Here is a 17,082-nt window from a genome sequence, read left to right as displayed (position 1 = left end):
CATGTATGATTTATATTCTTGTAGATAAGCTCATGTCTTTGTATCAATTTAATTGCCTATACTTCTAGAATTAATCAATGACATCATTTTTGTAGAATCAGAGAAAGATCTTCGATACATTGGCAAAATTTTGGATGGATTTTCCTTGGCTTCTAAATCTTTATCGTCTAAGAAAGTAAGAACAACTTTTTATTTAAAAATTTCTTTACTGGTTTGGTGCTTAAAATATTTGCTACTGAGTAATCTGAGTTATGATATTCATTGAAAAGATAAAGCAATTTTAGATTAAAAAAATAATAGTCTAAGTTACTAACAGTTGTCTAGAAAAACATATTCTGCTTTATAAAGGTCAATCAGTAGTAATGTTGTGTTCAAAATATCCAGTTGCTAATCTTTTAAAATATTGGACACATGTAAGCTGCTATTATTACCAGAAATGTCAAATAACATTAAGGGAGAATGTAAGGTTTTTACGTGTATGGAAAGGGAGCCTAATTTTAAAATGGTGTTGAAGAACTCATTCAAGGTTTTTGGATGTTACTCAATAATAGAGTATGTACATGCATGAGACTTTGGGTTCTAAATAAATGCATACGGATCGGATCAAATCCTGGGCTCAAATAGCTCCTATCCAAAAGAGGAAAATTCCATAGACCAGTCCAGTGTGCATCTGGGACTGAGCGCCACAGCCAGAAAGGGGCCAGGGCTTCACCTGCTAGAATTCAGAGGTGACTCAGTTCCCACTTTCTGGAAGCTCCAAAATCTAGAAAATAGCTGGGTATTGTGATGCATACAATCATAGCTGCATGGGATGCTAAGGTAGGAGGAGCACAAGTTCAAGGCCAGCCTAGGCTACTTAGCATGATCTATTTAAAAAAGTACTGGGGATGTAGCTCAGTGGTAGAGTACTTACCTTGCAAGTGGGTTCAATCCTTAGTACAAAAAATAAAATAAAATAAAATAAAAAAACCCACAAATCTAGAAGATGACCTAAAGATCTGTTAATATGTATTTATTATACCAAGAGTGGGATACCATTTAATGCAGTTATTTAAAAATATCTAATATGACCAGAAGACCTCTAGAACTGATAAAAGAATTCAGCAAAGTAGCAAGATACAAGATATCACCATTCATAAATCCATAGCTTTCCTATCTTCCAACAGTGATTCTGCTGAGAAAGAATATGTGAAAACTATCCCATTCACAATAACCTAAAAAAATAAAATAAAATATTTTGGATTTAATTTAATTTGAAGAGGTTAAAAATATCTACAATGAAAATTATAGAACTCTGAAGAAAGAAATTGAAGAAGATCTTAGAAGAGGGAAAGGCCTCCCATGTTCTTGGTTAGGCAGAATTAATATTGCCAAAATGGCAATATGACCAAAAGCACTATACAGATTCAGTGCATGTCCCATAAAAAAATACCAATGACATTCTTCAGAGAATTAGAAAAAAAAATCCTTACATTTATTTGGAAGAATAATAGACCCAGAATAGCCAAAACAATCCTGAGCAAAAAGACGGATGCAAGATCTCAAATTATACCAGAAAATTAAGGGTTGAATGTGGAAGCTAGACCAAAATAAGTGCAAAAAGCCAGGGATCGGGGTGCTGGTAGGGTAGTGGTGTTGGATACCATAAAGATAATAAGGAAGATCAGTAGAGTAGAAGAAGGTGATTGAGATGGGTTGTGGCAATATTAAAAAAAAAAAAAAGAAGGTAATTGAGAGGGAGGTAGGAAGGACAGGAAAGGGGAGGAAATGCAGATGAATTTAATGATTTAATGAAATCATGTTATGTGTATATATAAATATACCACAAGGAATTCCCCTTTGTGTATTCGTAGAAAGCACCAATCAAACATAGATAAATAAGTATGTGAAAGGAAGATCAGTAGAGTAGAGGAAGGAGAATAATGGGAAGAAGTAGGAGAGGGAAAGTGTAAGTCAAATTCCATACACGCATGATGTTGTCAAAATGAATCCAAATACTATGTCCAACTAAAATTCTCTAATTAAAAAAAAAAAAATAGATGGAGCTGGGTCTGGGGCTCAGCGGTAGTGCACTTACCTGGTATGTGTGAGGCACTGGGTTAAATTCTCAGCACCACATATAAATAAATAAATAAAATAAAGTTCTATCAACAATTAAAATATTTTTAAAAAATGAGAAAAAAAAAAAAGTCTAATGCTGAGCTGGGGATTTGCTCTGCAGTGTAGCCCAGTGGTAGAGCACCCACCTAGCATGATGCATGGGATCCGGGGTTCAATCTCTAGCACTACAAAATAGAAAGCAATACTTTTTTAAAACTTATCTGTTTGCCATCAATTAATGCCTTCAGAATTAAAAACTCAAATTTCCCAAATACATTTCAGCTTCATTTTAGTCAGTTTTTTTGTTTGTTTTTGGTGCTGTGGTTGAATCTTGGGGGTGCTCTACCACTGAGCTATATCTGATTATAGGTGTGTGCCACAGTGCCTGGCACTTTGTCAGCTTTTGAATTAAAAATGCTTTGGATCAAAAAGAAAGGCTTTAAGTTTCAATTTGTTAACGTAGAAAAAAGAGTTCTGAATTTAAAAGTAACCAATTTGAAGTTGATATTTTTTCCAAAACCTCAAATCATACTTTTCTAAGTTTTCTGCTTTACAATGGGCCAGTTCTGCATGTGAGCCATTATATTGTGTTATCTGTTATCATCTTTATTGCTCTCATCATATAAAACATGCATATTAGTATCTATATGTAGAAGTGGGCAAAGATGACATTCAAAATGTGTGAACACTAGAACAATGTGGTTCTGGTGACCCCCCAGGGATTCAGTCTGGACAGATGGCCTGGCCAATCCACTGCTGTCTACTGCTGAATGTCAACTTGGAAAGAGGTAGGGTTAACGATGCTCAGAGGTAAAGGGGTTTTTTGGTTAAATCTAACATGATCTTAGTCTTTATTTTCTGGGTTTTATTTTGTTTTGTTAAGATTTATCAACCCCCTGAATTGCCAAAAGACTATCGACCGGTGCATTATTTCAGACCTGTGGTAGCTGCGGCCTCAGGGAACTCCCACTTACTTCAGGTGTTATCAGAGTCAGCTGGAAAAGCAACACAAGACCCAGGGACACATAGCAGGCACCAACTGAATGCCTCCAAGCGGGCAGTGTTGCTAGGAGAGACACCAGTTCAAGGTATGTGCCATGGAGGAGAATAAAATCATTACATTTAAAACAACTGTCTCATCAAAGTCAAAATGGAAAATTGTGTTTTTGCCTTTTTTTTTTTTTTTTTTAGGGCTGGGAATTGAACTCAAGGCCTTGAACTTATATCAATACCCAGCCCTTTTTATAATTTATTTTGAGACAGAGTCTTGTTAAACTGCTTGAGTTGGCCTTGCCGAAATCTCCTGAGTGGCTGGGCTTATAAGTGTGCAGGTGTGCAGCACCACACCCAGCTTGGAAAGTTGTGGTTTTCCCACTGCAGTTCTTTATGTGCTTTTGTACTCCCAAACTATAGGACTAATGTCACTTATTGTCAGCAGCATATGGCCAGGTGTAGTGGCGCATGTTTGTAATCACTGGGATTATATCAGGCTCCAGTGACTCAGGAGCCTGAGGTAGTAGAATTACAAGTTTGAGGTCAGCTTCAGCAAATTAGCAAGACCCTCAGCAGCTTAGTGAGACCACGTCTCAAAATAAAAAATAAAAAGTGGTGGAGAGGTAGCAAAGTGTTTAAGACCTGTTTTCTGCTCTCAGTTTGGGTTCTGTTGTAAAATCAGCTTTTACTTTAAGCCCAGCTGTTTCTAGGCTTTTGATACTTATCTTAGGAATGTGGTTAAGACTGGGGACATGTATGCCTTTTCCGCATGGCCTGGGAAAGTATGCTTTTTCTCCCTGGAGCTAGGGATGTTATTCAGCTTGTCTTCTGAAAGCCTAAAAGGAATGGTGTGCCTAGAAGTGTGGGAAACATGGAGAATGCTCTGCAGGGTGCAGCAAAAAGACCCACCGTGAGATGGCCTTGGACTTTCAGGGGCTTATGTTCTACAACATTGCCATTTGGGAGCTAATGGTATCTCAAATGTAATCAACCAAGATGGATGTCTACATCCCCCGCATTCTTCCCTAAACTTTCCCAGTGGCTACCACTCAAAACAGAACGGGAAAGTCCTGATTCTTAGTTCTTCTCTTTTCCTTCCTTCCCTGGCAAGTTCTTTCAACTCTTCCTCCAGCAGTCATGGGGACTCTGTCCACTTGTCTGCATTTCTGTTGCTCCAACCCAGGTATATCCACCATCTTCTCTCACCTGGCTGTGGCCAGCAACCTCCTTTTTGGTCTTCTTATTTCCCCTCCTCCCGTTTTTGGTGCATTCCCCTCAGTAGCAACTGATGAGCCACATTACATCAGTAGTTCTTTACAACTCTCTGAGGCCTCTCATACTTAAGTATTCCCACAGGCCCTGTACAATCCAGCCCTGCCCTGGCCTACCTTTTTTTTTGGGGGGGGGTGTGGAGGTACTGGGGATTTAACCAGGGGCAATATCCCACTTATCTTCATCCCCAGCCCTTTCTATTTTTATTTTGAGACAAGGTCTCACTAAGTGGCTTAGGGCCTCAATAAGTTGCTGAGGTTGGTCTTGAAGATGTGTCTCAACCTCCTGAGCTGCTGGGAGTACAGGTATATGCCACCATGTCCAGCCCTGGCCTACTTTTCAAGCCACATATTATACTATTTTCTTTTAACTTCCCTGCAATCATTTTATGATCCCCATTTCTGCACTTGAACTCTCCAGCCAGGATGCCAACTCTGGGACTGTGTTTGCTATTTCCTCTGCCTTTGTTCTTTCCTCATATTTGTGTAAGTTTGTTGCTTTATATTTTACTTGAGATGTATCTTAAGTATTATCTCTTTAAGAGGCCTTCTTGTCCTTCACTGACCATCATTTAAGCTAATTCTCTTCCCCATCTCCCTCTCCTTTCCCAGCCTACTCACTTAAGTCACTCACAGTTATGTCACCTTGTCTTTTTCATCTTTGGCTTTTTTTTCCTGCCCATTTCCCTCACTAGTGAAAGGAGGGATCTCATCTGCAAAGTTCCTTCAACCTTGGGTCAGTGCCTGATGTGGAATCGGCACCCAATAAGCATTTGTGACAGGAATGAGTGCTTATGGATAGCTCTATGCTGTGGACCAGGGCTTATGACGGCAGGACTATCCTTTAAACACTTTTGTTTTATTTGTTGTTTGTTTTTGATGGTGCTGGGGTAGAACCCAGGGTCTTAGGCATACTAGGAAAGTGCTCTACCACTGTGCTGTATCCCAGTGCAGACAGGATTGCATTGTGTTTTTTGGGGTGCCTTGAACTCATGGTCTTCCTGCCTCGGCGTTCTGAGTAGTTGGGATTATAGGCATTCACCACTATGCCCTTATGCTTACATAAATATCCAAGTATTAGCCTCCATTTTTGTCACCTGTAAAATATGAGTCTCATTATTTTACGGCCCTCAGGTTCATGGGGATATATGAGTAAGATGAAATATTCATGTAAATTTGTAATATTTAAAAATATACGTAGATACACTGTGATACCTTTCATCTTTACTTAATACTATTTTTTTTAGGTTCAGATACTTCAGTGTTAGAGTTCCTGTCCCAAAAAGATAGAGAGAGAATCAAAGAAATGAAGCATGCCGCTGACCTGAAAGCAGCTCAACTCAAGGCCAGGAGTCTGGCCCAGAATGCCGCAAACAGCAGACTTCAGTCCTCCTCATCAGACCTCAGACACTGCTCTTGGCGCATGGCCTTGGGGGCTGGGACAGCCACAAGAGCCAGCAACTTCAAACCTTTTGCTAAAGATCCAGAAAAACAAAAACGATATGAAGAATTCTTAGAACATATGAAAAAGGGTCAGAAAGGTGGGTACTAGGCCTGTGACTCTCACACCTCAGCCAGGGTTGGTAGCATTCTCTCTATTCTCATCCTATTCCAAGATTTAAAGTATTCTATTCGGCTAGTGTTTTCACTTGTCTGAGGTTTTAGGCCCTGGCTCTTGACCTTATGAAGTAAGAACAATTAGCTTATATTTTTCTGTACCTCAGATCGAAAGAGCTGTTTAAATCAAAGTATGTCTTGGCAGTGGTTAATGTTAAATTAATTTACTGTTTATAAATGCTTGACTTCTATAAGTGTGGCTTTTCTCACCAAGAAAAAACATCATCTCTTGCTTTACCTTAAGATCCTAACTGTCCAGTCCTGAATCAGTCTAAAATTTGACTTGAAGAGGTAGTTGGTTATTAAACCATTATATGAAGAGAAATAGTGATCTATGAAGTAAACATGGAAAGGATGAGAAAGGGGACTGCTATTATAGAGAGTGATTCTTGTGGCAGGTCCTTAACAAATTCAAGGGGTTGTTTTTCAACAACAGATCTTTGGGGGAATATAAAGTCTCTTTACTGTGCCTTTTCTTTTTCTTTTTTAATTTTATTATTTTTTTAGTTGTAGGTGGACACAATACCTTTATTTTATTTATTTATATGTGGTGTTGAGGATCGAACCCAGGGCCTCACACATGCTAAATAAGTGCTCTACTGCTGAGCCACAACCCCAGCCCTCTTTACTGTGCCTTTACTCTCTTCTAAGAACCTTCGCCCCCCTACTGTTGGTTTGTAAAACTAAAGAAAAATGATAAAGAAAATGCTTTTCTGCCAAGACATAGGCATATAATTGTGATGAATTTAATCATTGTTTGGAAGTGATGACAAGCAAGGTCCTTGCTTTTCAAGATTCAATCAAGTGCTGACCTTCCAAATGGTTTTCTCTGTTCTATGTAGACAGGATTCAATAAAAGCAGCATGTTAAAGGAAAGAGCAAAATTACATGAGAAGTACCACTCAACACACATGTTTCCTGTGGTGAACAACATAGGAATACAGTGATGCCCACCACCTGGTCTTCTTTAAGCCCCATCTTTTTCCTAGAAGTGAGCAGTATCTTGTTCCCTGTACATAGATGCTCTGGAACGTTGCCTGGATCCTAGTATGACCGAGTGGGAGCGAGGCCGCGAGCGGGAAGAGTTTGCTCGGGCCGCCCAGCTGTACGTGTCTTCCCATTCAACTTTGTCCTCCAGGTTCACTCATGCAAAGGAGGAAGATGACTCAGATCAAGTTGAAGTCCCTCGGGACCAAGAGGTCTGTCTCTATTATGTTTCTACTGGGTGAATTTGATGCTATCCTATATGTCCATCCTACCCTATCCTACTCCTCCAATCTGCTACACATGAGCTGTACCACTAAACTACATCGCCAGGTCCCTGGTAAATTTTAAAATTAAAACAACAGCTAAACATTTTAAATCCCTCAGTGAAAAGATCAAAATACATAGGGCACAGTAGAATAAGAAACAATTTTATATTTTAGCATCCAAGGTACATAAGCAAAAATGTTATAGCATGGGCTCTTTTGTAATTCTAGACAATTGCTTGAATATTTATTTTATTTTATTTTGTTATGGAAGTGCCAGAGAATTAAGCTTGAAAAATGGAAAAGCAGTCAGGTCAATTGTGTGACCACTTGATGAAACTGAATCATGTCTTTTTCTAGAATGACGTCAATGATAAACAGTCAGCTGTGAAGATGAAGATGTTTGGAAAGCTTACCAGAGACACATTTGAGTGGCACCCTGACAAACTTCTGTGTAAGAGATTTAACGTCCCTGACCCTTATCCAGAGTAAGTTGATAAACCTGTCTTTACATCAGTATAAAACCCAGTCCCTCATATGAAAGCTCACTTTCTCCTTATATACCTTTTAAGTTCCCTTTCTCTAGGTAAAATTGTGAATCTTTGTAGTTGCAAATTTTGCAGACTTGGTTAACTTCTATTAATTTTTTGCTAAAACCAAAATCCAAAAAACAGATATTCAGATAGCAAATTTTATTCCATATTGAAGGTTTGAAACTAGGATATGTCTAATTATGAAAATTTAATGCCTTTGTTTGCTATCTTTTTAATGCTCCTTTTTTTTAATATTTACTTTTTAGTTTTAGGTGGACACAGTATCTTTATTTTATTTTTATGTGGTGCTGAGAATCGAACCCAGTGCCTCACGCATGCTAGGTGAGTGCGCTACCACTTGAGCCACATCCCCAGCCCTTTAATGTTCCTTTTGTAATTTACACTTAAAAGATTTGATCATAAACACTGCCATAAAGCACATACAGTTAAACCAGACCTTGTTAGGAAATGTATATGTTTTTAGCAATGGAACTTTTCCTTGGTGGAAATCCATTTTCAAAATTAAATTCCAGCACTTACTATAATAAAGGAAAAACTCATGAGCTTTAAAGTGAGCCATTTGGGCTGGGGATATGGCTCAAGCGGTAGCGCTCGCCTGGCATGTGTGTGACCCGGGTTCGATCCTCAGCACCACATACAAAACAAAAGATGTATCCGCCGAAAAACTAAAAAATAAATAAAATTCTATCTCTCTCTAAAAAAAAAATAAAATAAATAAAGTGAGCCATTTGAGGGAGGCCCTAAGCAGTCAGCAAGACCTTGTCTCTAAATAAAAAATATAAAAAAGGGCTGGAGAGGTGGCTCTCCTGGGTTCAATTCTCAAAACCCAGGGGTTCAAGCACTCTGGTTCAATTCCCAGTACCAAAAAAAAAAAAAAAAAAGAGTCATTCAAAATGTGTGAACTGCTTTGAGAACTCTTAGGGGACCCTATGGTCAAGTAGGAGAGCTGGTGAAAAATGTGAAACAGAAAACTTAATAAAAAGTGGATTTGGGGGCTGGGGTTGTGGCTCAGTGGTAGAGCGCTTGCCTCACATGTGTGAGGCACTGGATTGGATTCTCAGCACTATGTATAAATAAATGAATAAAATAAAGGTCCATCAACATCTAAAAAAATATTTTCAAAAAGAAAGAAGTGGATTTTATCTTAGCAGTTGTTATTGAAATTATATCTTTTTTTCTTTTTCATTCCCTAGTTCAACTTTAGTTGGCCTCCCAAGAGTGAAACGTGACAAATACTCAGTCTTCAACTTTTTGACACTCCCAGTGACATCTTCCTCGCCCACAACCCAACCATCCAGTGAAAAAGTACCACAGCACTGCGGTCCTGACAGTGAGTAGGGTTTCCTGGTGTCTGTGTACTACAGGGTCTCCACTCTTCACCAGTTGGGAAAACAGGTAAAGGGTGGTTTAGTCCTAAGGGTACACATGGTGTAGACTCTCCTGCCACTGAGAGAATTGCTCATATTCATAAGTTAGCTCATGTTAGAATGGACAGATATTTACTCTTTGGGGTCAGCGCTATCTCTGTTCCTGCCACATTCCTAGCACCTTGTGCTGTGCCATTGTAGGTGCACTGAAATTCTTCTGAATGAAAGAACATCAAAGAAGAACTTGCCCTTTTCTTGCTAATTCCAATGTTATGTCCATGTCGTTCCTTTCAGAGCCAAAGAAACCATCCAGGTGGGATACAGCTAAACAAGAAAAGAAAGAAGATTCCATTAGTGAATTTTTAAGTTTGGCTAGATCAAAAGTTGGTCCACCTAAACCAGAGTCCAGTCCCTTAGTAAACAAAGAGAAAGAGCATGTACCAGAATCACTCTCAAATAAGGTATTTGGGGCTTCCAGGGAAGTTCTCTTTGCCTGGCTGACAATGACCTTGGGCTTTATCATGGTGATGTTTTCTTCTCATTACTCAATAGCAGGGGGTCAGCAAACTGACTCTGTAAGGGCAGAATATTAAATATTTTATGCTTTGTGGGCCAAATTGTCTATTGCAACTATTCAACTTGGCTGATGGGTGTGAAGGAAATCTTAGGCAACTATGTACATCAGTATGGCTGTGTTTCAATAAAACTTTACTTATAGAAACAAGGGGTAGATTAAATTTGGCCTCTGGGTTGTAGTTGGTTGGTGCCTGCTCTTTAGTCCAACAATTCAGTTCTAAATTTAATCATTTGAGGAGAGGTAATAAACTTCTCTGTGACTTTCACTTAGCATCAACCATTGAAACAAAACTCAGTATGTCTATGTTGGAAAATGTGATTTTCTAAATAAATGTCCTTTTTGGTAGAGAAAATATACATTGGAGTTTTTAAAATGACTTCCTTAATATGTTAAAAAGTGAACTTAATAAAAAAATTCAGTTTTAATTTCTAATAATAACCTTATTTAAATTTTTTGGTTTTTTAAAGTTATATCAAAATTGACTCTTTTTTGAATATATATTATAGTTCAGTGAGTTTTAGCACATATGCAGATTTGTGTAACCACCACTACAGTAAGGCTGCAAGTGGTTATCACCCTGAAAAACTTTCTCAGGCTGTCAGCCCCATCTTAATCACTGATGTGTGCTGTCTCTATAGTTTTGCCACTTGCAGAATGATGTATAAAAATCAGACGTGTCTCACTCAGCTCATACCTTTGAGATTTATCAATATGTGAATATATAATTGTGAATACATATATCCTTCTTGTTTTTGCAGAATAGTATTTCATCGTATGGCTGTACAGTTAATTTATTTATTGTGCTGGGGATTAAACCCAGGATCTTGTGCTGTACCCCTGAGCTACATTCCTAGCCATTTTTACTTTTTTGTTGTTGTTGTTTTTGTTGTCTTTTTTATTATTATTATTATTTTTTAATTTTTATTGTTGGTTGTTCAAAACATTACATAGTTCTTGACAAATCATATTTCACACTTTGATTCAAGTGGGTTATGAACTCCCATTTTTACCCCATATACAGATTGCAGCATCACATCGGTTACACATCCACTGTTTTACATATTGCTATACTAGTGTCTATTGTATTCTGCTGCCTTTCCTATCCTCTACTATCCCCCATCCCCTCCCCTCCCATCGTCTCTCTCTACCCCATCTACTGTAATTCATTTCTCCCCCTTGTTTTTTTTTCCCCCCTTTCCCCTCACTTCCTCTTGTATGTAATTTTGTATAACCATGAGGGTCTCCTTCCATTTCCATGCAATTTCCCTTCTCTTTCCTTTTCCCTCCCGCCTCTCACCCCTGTTTAATGTTAATCTTCTTCTCATGCTCTTCCTCCCAACTCTGTTCTTAGTTACTCTCCTTATATCAAAGAAAACATTTGGCATTTGTTTTTTAGGGATTGGCTAGCTTCACTTAGCATAATCTGTTCTAATGCCATCCATTTCCCTGCAAATTCTATGATTTTGTCATTTTTTAATGCAGAGTAATACTCCATTGTGTATAACTGCCACATTTTTTTTATCCATTCGTCTATTGAAGGGCATCTAGGTTGGTTCCACAGTCTTGCTATTGTGAATTGTGCTGCTATGAACTTCGATGTAGCAGTGTCCCTGTAGCATGCTCTTTTTAGGTCTTTAGGGAATAGACCAAGAAGGGGAATAGCTGGGTCAAATGGTGGTTCCATTCCCAGCTTTCCAAGAAATCTCCATACTGCTTTCCAAATTGGCCGCACCAATTTGCAGTCCCACCAGCAATGTACAAGTGTACCCTTTTCCCCACATCCTCGCCAGCACTTGTTGTTTGACTTCCTAATGGCTGCCAATCTTACTGGAGTGAGATGGTATCCTAGGGTGGTTTTGATTTGCATTTCTCTGACTGCTAGAGATGGTGAGCATTTTTTCATGTACTTATTGATTGATTGTATGTCCTCCTCTGAGAAGTGTCTGTTCAGGTCCTTGGCCCATTTGTTGATTGGGTTATTCGTTTTCTTATTGTTTAATTTTTTGAGTTCTTTATGTACTCTGGATATTAGGGCTCTATCTGAAGTGTGAGGAGTAAAGATTTGTTCCCAGGATGTAGGCTCCCTATTTACCTCTCTTATTGTTTCTTTTGCTGAGAAAAAACTTTTTAGTTTGAGTAAGTCCCATTTGTTGATTCTAGTTATTTTGAGGCAGGGTCTCGCTAGGTTGTCCAGGCTGGCCTTGAACTCTGGATCCTCCTCAGCTTCTAGTTGTGTACTACTGCTTCTGGCTTAATTTTTGCTTTCCATTGTTATACATATTTCAAAAGAACTGATGTGGAGATAATAGCTTTATTTATTTTCTCATACTGTTTTGTTGTTGTTTCATCATTCCTGAGATTCTAGGTGTCCCTCTCTTACCATTTCTTCTGAGGAACTTCCTTGAGTGTTTCTTTTATAGCAGTTCCAATAGCTGATTCCCTTAAGTTTCCTTCATATGAGAATATCTTATATATTTCATCTTCTTTCTGAAGGATGTTCTTACTAGGTTTAGAATTCTGGGTTTAAATTTTTTATTTGATTTTAATTTTTAAGGCTTTGAGCTTGTTAAGCACATACTTTACCACTGAGCTACATTCTCCAGGCCCAAGAATTCTGGGTTAGCAATTTCCTTCTCTTAGCCCTATAAAATTTTTTATGCTACTTCCTTCTGCTCTCCATGGTATCTGATGAGAAACCTGCAGTCACTCAAAATTTTGTTCTGTTTGTAATCAGGTGATTTTTTTCCTCTGGCAGCTTTCAAGTTTTTAGTTTGGTTTTGCCTTTTAGCTGTTTGATTATGATGTCAGAGTACATATTTGTTTTTAATTTATTTTTTGGGGGTTTGCTGAGCTGCTGAACATTGAGTTTGTCTTTCATCAGATTTGGGAATTTTCAGCCATTATTTTTTTCAAATTTTTTTTTTCTGTTTCACACTCTCATTCCTCTTCTGAGATTCTGATGACATAACATAGATATGTTGATATTATCCTAAAATTTTATCCTAAAAGTTTCTGTCTGTTTTTGTCAATCTCTTTTTTTCTTTCTCTTGTTTTAATCAGATAATTTCTTTTGATCTGTTTTCAAGTTTGGACTTTTTCCAGTGTGATTTCCATTCTGCTATTGAGCCCAGGCAATGAATTTTTTTTTTTCATTTGGCTTATTGTATATTACATTTCTAAAATTTCCATTTAGTTCTTCTTTATATCTTTTATTTCTTTGCTGAGATTCCCCTCCCCTCCCCTCTCCTACCTTTTTCCTTTGTGTGTATGTGTGTGTGTGTGTGTGCGAGATAGATATATACATATCTCCTGGGAATGAGGATTGAACCCAGGGGTACTCTACCTGTACTGCAGCACCCACTTTTTATTTTTGGTCCTAGGGATTGAACCTAGGGGCACTTTCCCACTGAGCCTTATCCCCAGCCCTTTATATTTTTTTATTTTGAGACAGGGTCCTGCTAAATTGGTGAGTCTGGCTTTGAATTGTGATCCTCCTACCTCAGCCTCCCAATTACCATGCCTTGCTGCTGAGACCCTTTTTATCTTTCATTTATTTGCCAGTATTCTTGGAGCATGGTTACAATGATGCTTTAAAGTCTTCTATAAATCCAATTTTTTTTTATCATTTCAGCATTGATATCTGTTTATTATATTTTATATTAAGATTTTCCTGATTGTTCTTATGTCAAATAATTTTGATATGCAACCTAGACAGTTTAAACATTGTTATGAGATCCTGGGTCTTGTTAAAATTCTAAAGAGAATGTTGATATTTGTTTTTCTTTTGCTATAGCAGGCAGTGGACATGGTTAGGTTTGAGCTACAAGGCACAACCCATTTTCTGTGGGCTATAGTTCTGATCCATTTCAGTTTTCAGAGCCTTTATTTTCAGAGCCTTATTCACATCAATGAATCCCTACAGTTCTGTGATTGATACCCATAGTTTGCAGGTTAGAGTCAGATCATGTTTGTACAACTCAGAGAATGAATCAGAAGTTCACATGCCATTTTATAGGCTCACTCTCTGGAGTTCTTCCTTGTCACCATCTTCCTGATACCTTCTGACTCTCTGGGCTCCCCCTTCGCATCCTCTAGTCAGAAGACTGGGCCTTTAATTTCCCTGTTTTGCTTGGTCTTCTTTTCCTGACTTAATCTGTGTCTAGAGTCAAGTAGCAGGAGGGCAGAAAAGGAGAAAAACAGTGGGATTCTCTCCAGTCTGGGGACCACAGCTCCTATAGTCAGAGGAAAGAGGTGTCTCCCTCTAGAGTTAGGTTTCTGCTCTGCAGCTACTGCCACCACCCCTGCCACCATGGATCTGGAACCTGTTCATTGTGTTTTTACTGTTAGTTTATTTATTTTTGAGACAAAGTCTCACTGTGTTGCCCAGGTTGGCCTTGAATTTGGTATTCTCCTGCCTTAGCCTTCTCATTAGCTGGGATTACAGGTATGCACCACTGTGCCTTGCTCTACTGCTGAATTTTTTAGTGGTATAAACTCCACCCTGTTCTTCCTAAAATAGCCCAGGTGGTGATGTGGTCTTGGATTGGCTTTTTAGATTTTCTTACAAATCATGTTGAAATAGCACTTATTTTTTTTGCCTGAAAAAAGTCTTGGTTCTTACTTTATTACTTATTAGCCATATGACCTTATGGCTAATAAGTAGTAAAGATTCATTATGCTGTTCTTTTGATATGTCCCTCCTATTCTCTGAGCATCATTTTGCCTTCCAAGCACAGGAGGTGACTGTGGACTCATCTTGTCTTTTCCCAGTCCCAGCTTTATAATTGGTCCTTACACCAAGATGCTCTGGATATTTTTAGTGGGGAATAATATTTAGAAATCAAGATCTGAGCACACGCCTGACTTTCTTTTATCATTGCTTTTTCTGTCTTAAATTTTTTTTTTTTTTGTACTAGGGACTTAACCCAATCTGCCACTGAGCCACATCCCCATCCCATTTTATTTTCTATTTTGAGGCAAGATCTTGCTAAGTTGCTTAGGGCCTCCCTGAGTTGTAGAGGCTGGCCTTGAACTCAGAATCCTCCTACCTCATGAGTGGCTGGGATTTATAGGCATGTGCCACTGTGCCTAGCTAAATTCCACTGTCTTGCACCATTTTTTCTCATGTGGGTATTTGTGACTCTGCTCTAGCAGTTAGAAGTGGTGTAGCATGAAAGCTGGGTGCGGTGACACATGCCTATAATCCCAGCAGCTGGGGAGGCTGACACAGGAGGATTGTAAGTCCAAAGCCAGCTTCAGCAAAAGCAAGGTGCTAAGTAACTCGATGAGACCTTGTCTCTAAATAAAATACAAAATAGGGCTGGGGATGTGGCTCAGTGGCTGAGTGCCCCTGAGTTCAATCCTTGGTTACGCCCCCCTTCCCCTCAATAAAGAAGTAATGTGGCATGGAGAATGGCCACTGACCAAGAGAGAGAGGAACTGGTAGTCGAGTGTAGACCCACCCCTGGCCCAAACCATGAGTGCATCTTTGACAATCTTTCTTGTCTCTGACTTGAGATTTTTCAGTGGTAACACAGAAGGATGAAATGCATTCTGTAGGTGGTTCCTATTCTCTTTCCTTCCTTTCTTACTTAGATTACCCCAGTTCTGTGGCAAGTGATGAACTGTTTGAGTGGTGGCCATGTCTTTATACCTTTGTTCCTTGTTTGCTGACCTGGGTTTATATAAAATTACTGCCCCTCCCCATTTTCTTTAATTTTTCTTTTTGGTTAGTCTGAATGTCCATCACCTGGGCTATTTTAGGAAGAACAGGGTGTAATTGCAAAGGGAATTTCCCTTATTATTTTATTGTTCTGTTCCTGGTTCCCTCTCTCTTGTGTGGAGGGCCCCTAGTTTTCTCTTCAGTATTTCCTACAGCAGACACTTTGCATTACTTTTAATATTGGACCCTGGAGGCTTTGACAGGTCCTTGAAAGTAGAACAGAGGCATTTTGCTCAACTTTATTTTTGTGAGTCCTCTGCAATTCTGTTTAATGACTAGTCTCCATGAGAGGTTTCAGCTACTTCTGCTTAATTAGCACACTGTAGAGAAATACCACAAAAATAAATGCTTTGTGAATGTCATTGTTTAATTTAGGCTGTGTGTGGCTATGGATACCCATGTACACAAGCATAAATGTAAATATGTGTGCATGCATGTGTCTTTGAATGTTTTCTAGAATGTTTGGCTCCCTTCACCCTGCTTCTTTATTTCTGACTCTTATTTCACTATTAATACAGATGGTAAACAAAGGTGTGGATTCACCACCAACCGAGGGAGAAAGTAGCCGCCCATCCATGGACTTATTCAAGGCCATCTTTGCCAGCTCCTCAGATGAAAAGTCCTCATCCTCCGAGGATGAACAAGGCGACAGTGAGGATGACCAGGAGGGTACTGAGGAGGCCAACTTTAGAAGTTCCCAACAGACTGACTTGGGGGAAACCTCATCTTTGGCACATGGTACTTCCATGTCTCACACATGGGAAACTAAAGGAGGAAATGGTGGTGTTTAGTCTATAATTTAACCCATTATGTTCCATTGTCCTACTTATGAAATGCCTAAAAACCTTAAATTGAGCAAGAAATATACAACTTTTGGTAATTTTGAAATAAATATTTAGGTTTTTTACAGTTCTGTTCTTTTTGAGAAAAGTAATAGATAAATGATTAGTGATGTGTTCATTAATATTATTAACATTATTAATGATATCATTAATATCATTAATGATAATAAATAATATAATCCTTAGATTATGATTTTCAATCTATTTTAATGCAGCTGTGTCAGTTTCATTAACATATTTGCAGAATTGAACACTTGGGACTTAATGGTCTTAATCAGGGTGATTAGCAATCAATGATTTCTTTTTTTTTTTTTTTTTTTGGTTCTGGGCTAGAACCCAGAGCCTCATATATGGTAGCCAGTGCTTTACCTCTGAGCAATATACCCAGCCTTATAATTCTATTCTTTTTTCTATCTGGTATAAATAGCTAACATATTTTTAATATAGCTGTGTTTAATAATATTGATTTTCCAACTTATCCTAGTTGAGAAGTATTTAAAAGATAGTAAATTTTTTTATTTAAAAAGATAGTCTTTTTTCAGCCTGGTTGATGAGGTAGTGCCAGGATTATTGAAAAATCATTTGGTGGCAAAACACATCAATTAAACACTCAAACACATTAATATTGGGAAAATTAATGAAATTAACATGCTGGTGTTTTTCAGCTAGTGAACCGGTCCTTCCTGAGCCCACACCCTTCCCTATACAAAAGATGGAGATAGATGAAAGAGAAGAGTTTGGCCCGCGGCTGCCTCCTGTCTTCTGCCCCAGTGAGTCCAGAGTTCCTTG

At 38.5% G+C, this 17,082-nt stretch overlaps 1 protein-coding gene across 2 annotated transcripts in view; it reads left to right on the top strand.

Moving 5' to 3' along the window:
* Nucleotides 1-17,082, top strand: part of Gpatch1 (G-patch domain containing 1) — a 44,440-nt gene that overhangs the window by 18,419 nt on the left and 8,939 nt on the right. For both annotated transcript variants that reach the window (XM_026391278.2, XM_077793030.1), the window contains exons 9-17: nucleotides 96-175; nucleotides 2,984-3,188; nucleotides 5,612-5,905; nucleotides 7,002-7,180; nucleotides 7,592-7,719; nucleotides 8,979-9,115; nucleotides 9,447-9,613; nucleotides 15,970-16,189; nucleotides 16,959-17,063. In XM_026391278.2, coding sequence (XP_026247063.2) covers nucleotides 96-175; nucleotides 2,984-3,188; nucleotides 5,612-5,905; nucleotides 7,002-7,180; nucleotides 7,592-7,719; nucleotides 8,979-9,115; nucleotides 9,447-9,613; nucleotides 15,970-16,189; nucleotides 16,959-17,063 — 1,515 coding nt within the window. The remainder of the gene's footprint in view (nucleotides 1-95; nucleotides 176-2,983; nucleotides 3,189-5,611; nucleotides 5,906-7,001; nucleotides 7,181-7,591; nucleotides 7,720-8,978; nucleotides 9,116-9,446; nucleotides 9,614-15,969; nucleotides 16,190-16,958; nucleotides 17,064-17,082) is intronic.

This window comes from Urocitellus parryii, chromosome 15, assembly GCF_045843805.1.
Source record: "Urocitellus parryii isolate mUroPar1 chromosome 15, mUroPar1.hap1, whole genome shotgun sequence".
Lineage (NCBI taxonomy): Eukaryota > Metazoa > Chordata > Mammalia > Rodentia > Sciuridae > Urocitellus > Urocitellus parryii.
The sequence above is the reverse complement of the archived record's forward strand: the minus strand, read 5'-3'. Positions and strand labels throughout refer to the sequence as shown.